Source organism: Saccostrea echinata, unplaced genomic scaffold (genome assembly GCF_033153115.1).
Source record: "Saccostrea echinata isolate AGI-Se365-2 ecotype Australia unplaced genomic scaffold, CSIRO_AGI_Sech_v1 ptg000002l, whole genome shotgun sequence".
Lineage (NCBI taxonomy): Eukaryota > Metazoa > Mollusca > Bivalvia > Ostreida > Ostreidae > Saccostrea > Saccostrea echinata.
Window position 1 is genome coordinate 6,156,710 of NW_026889751.1, and position 2,432 is coordinate 6,159,141.

The 2,432-nt window shown below is 31.7% G+C and overlaps 1 protein-coding gene across 1 annotated transcript; it reads left to right on the forward strand.

The window, feature by feature from the left end:
• The first annotated feature begins 954 nt into the window (after positions 1-954).
• On the forward strand, positions 955-2,170 carry LOC133178395 (dynein axonemal heavy chain 10-like). The gene is made up of 3 exons (XM_061313128.1): positions 955-1,089; positions 1,667-1,843; positions 2,021-2,170. Exons 1-3 carry the CDS (start codon positions 967-969, stop codon positions 2,075-2,077), a joined length of 357 nt encoding a protein of 118 aa, XP_061169112.1. The 5' UTR covers positions 955-966; the 3' UTR covers positions 2,078-2,170.
• Positions 2,171-2,432: the final 262 nt, after the last annotated feature.

The following is a 2,432-nucleotide window of genomic DNA, read 5'->3' on the forward strand; positions in this document are numbered from 1 at the left end:
GACTTATTTATGTCAACATGCGAGTTATATTTCAACATGCAGGATATTTATGTCAACATGCAAGGTAATAATTTGCATGTTGACATACATATCTCGCATGTTGCATTTGACATAATTAACTCGCATGTTAACATAATTATCTTTCATGTTGACATAAAGAAGTTGCATGTCTAGATGATTGCGTTGCATGTTAACATAATTTATCTTGCATGTAGGGGGCAGAAATATGCCACCATACTTCGATTAGAAACTCTTATGAAAGAACTTTAAATGCAAATGACGTACCGTACATTTCAATGTTTAAATTTCGAAATTGGAAGACTCTTGGATTTAATCCCCTACTTACTCACTGAGTTTTGGAATTTCTCTCTGAATAAGACTGGGATATCCAAGATAGTTCAATTTGCATATATAAATGTAAATGTATAGAGGTACATGTATAGATAACTGTAGTACCTGCCAGAGGTTCGAAGATATTAAAGGTAGGTCTAAATATGTCAAGATTTATTTATTTCAATTATTATAATCTTTAATACAATGCCGTTTGCTGTTTAATAGTATCGTACTTTTCGAACATTGTAAAAGGTTCAATTAATGACTTTTATGATATCTTATTAAACTATTCTTAAGCTATCAGAGATGCACACTCTTTTCCTAGTTAGACTGAACGGCGAGGATTTTTTCTTATCATCATAACTAACGTTTCAATAAAATCATACTTAATTCAGTTCGTCTACCTTTGTCATAATTTACTACATGTTGACCAGTGCTAAGTTGATAATTAGTCGTCCAAAGCCGAGATCATCGTATCTCTTGTATAAATACCCCTAAGGCTAATCAAGGAATCCAGGTCAATTAATTTTTCTCTGTTTTCGAGTGAATGACTTTCTCCGGTCAGAACTCACTTAGTATGCCAATTTCATTTGCAGTGGCACATTTTCAGAAGAAATTTTATATACTTCCAACATGACAACAGTAAGCAAAGGAGATATCATTGAATTAAAGGCACTCCATAACCCCCCTGTGCTTGTGAAATACGTGTTAGAAGCCACCGTTTTACTACTTGGACACTCTCCTGCCGAGGCAAAAGTAAGTGCATTTGAAAATTCATATTACCATCATAATGTCATACATGCACATGTCATATTTTCAAAGAATAATGTAATACATGCAGTATTTATAAGGAGCACACGCGGATGTGGCCGATCGACAGGGGATGCTTTCTCCTCCATGACACTTAATCCCACCTCTGATTTTATTAGAGCTCTGTGTGTGCTCTGCTCCAAATTTATATTATTTCAATGGTCTTTTGAGCTTGATTACTGTTCTTTATTTTCATATTTCATGCTACAAATCTATAACTGAACTCACGAGGAATAAGAAATTTTGGATACCGATAAAAAAAACATCAATAATCAAAACTTTTGCTTTGAATTTTCGTTACTTGATATGGGAAAATACTAGCCTGAATGAATTTAATGACTTGCTCTAATCAACTTTAAAAGTACACCATAACAAATTTAAAGAATAAACTAAGTTTACCGTAAAAAGTTCTTCTTAGTCTATTACGTAAAATAGCCTTAGAATGATAAAAGGATCATGTATTAAAATATGACAGATATTAATTTAGACATTTAGTTTGTATTTCATTTTTAATACATTTTAGAATTGGAAATTTGTTCGGGGAATTTTGAATGACCCTACCCTTTTGAATCAGTTGAAAAATTTTCACGCTGAAAATTGCGACCCAGAATCAGCCAAGAAAGCCAAGGAATTGCTAGAAGATATCACTGAGGAAAAGGTCTGCAAAGTTAGCAAGGCTGCATCTCAATTAGTTAACTGGGTATGTTGAGAGACGTTACTCTTAATAAAAAAAACACTGAATATAGATTTATTCACAAATCAAGTAAACGCGAAGTTCTTGCTGTAAATTAAAAAAAGATTTATTATGACATAAATTTGAATTTATCAAAAGCAAACTAGATATAATTTTTCAATATATTATTTATTACTTTTTAAGGCAAAGAATGCAGTTGATGAATGTGAGTCAGCAGGAAAACTTAAAGACCCGTCCTAAAAATAGAACACCTTAATCTTCCATCCCTCTATTCAGCAATGAAACTCTTTCTTTAGCGTGCATGGTATTATCAGGAAAAAATAATGATGACTGTTTCATAATGCTCATTAACATTCGTAAATTTGAAAAAAAAATTGTCGAATAAAAACGAAAGATTTCATGTACATCATGTTTAATTTGTTTTAGCGGATACTTATACATGTATATACTTGTCAAGGTACATATTCTGAGAGAATTGGCTTGTACGGTGTTTGCACAATGAATATTAGTTCAAAATCTGAAAAATATTACATGATATAACCTTTATACATGATATATTTCGAAAATTCCTTAGATAATTTGAAATATTTCAAAT

What these genes read in the sequence shown, in the direction of transcription:
- LOC133178395 (XM_061313128.1), top strand. Translation starts at nt 967, where the DNA reads ATGACAACAGTAAGCAAAGGAGATATCATTGAATTAAAGGCACTCCAT. An exon ending in ACTCTCCTGCCGAGGCAAAA is followed by an intron (nt 1,090 to 1,666) that starts GTAAGTGCATTT and finishes AATACATTTTAG; the next exon opens with AATTGGAAATTTGTTCGGGG. An exon ending in CATCTCAATTAGTTAACTGG is followed by an intron (nt 1,844 to 2,020) that starts GTATGTTGAGAG and finishes TTACTTTTTAAG; the next exon opens with GCAAAGAATGCAGTTGATGA.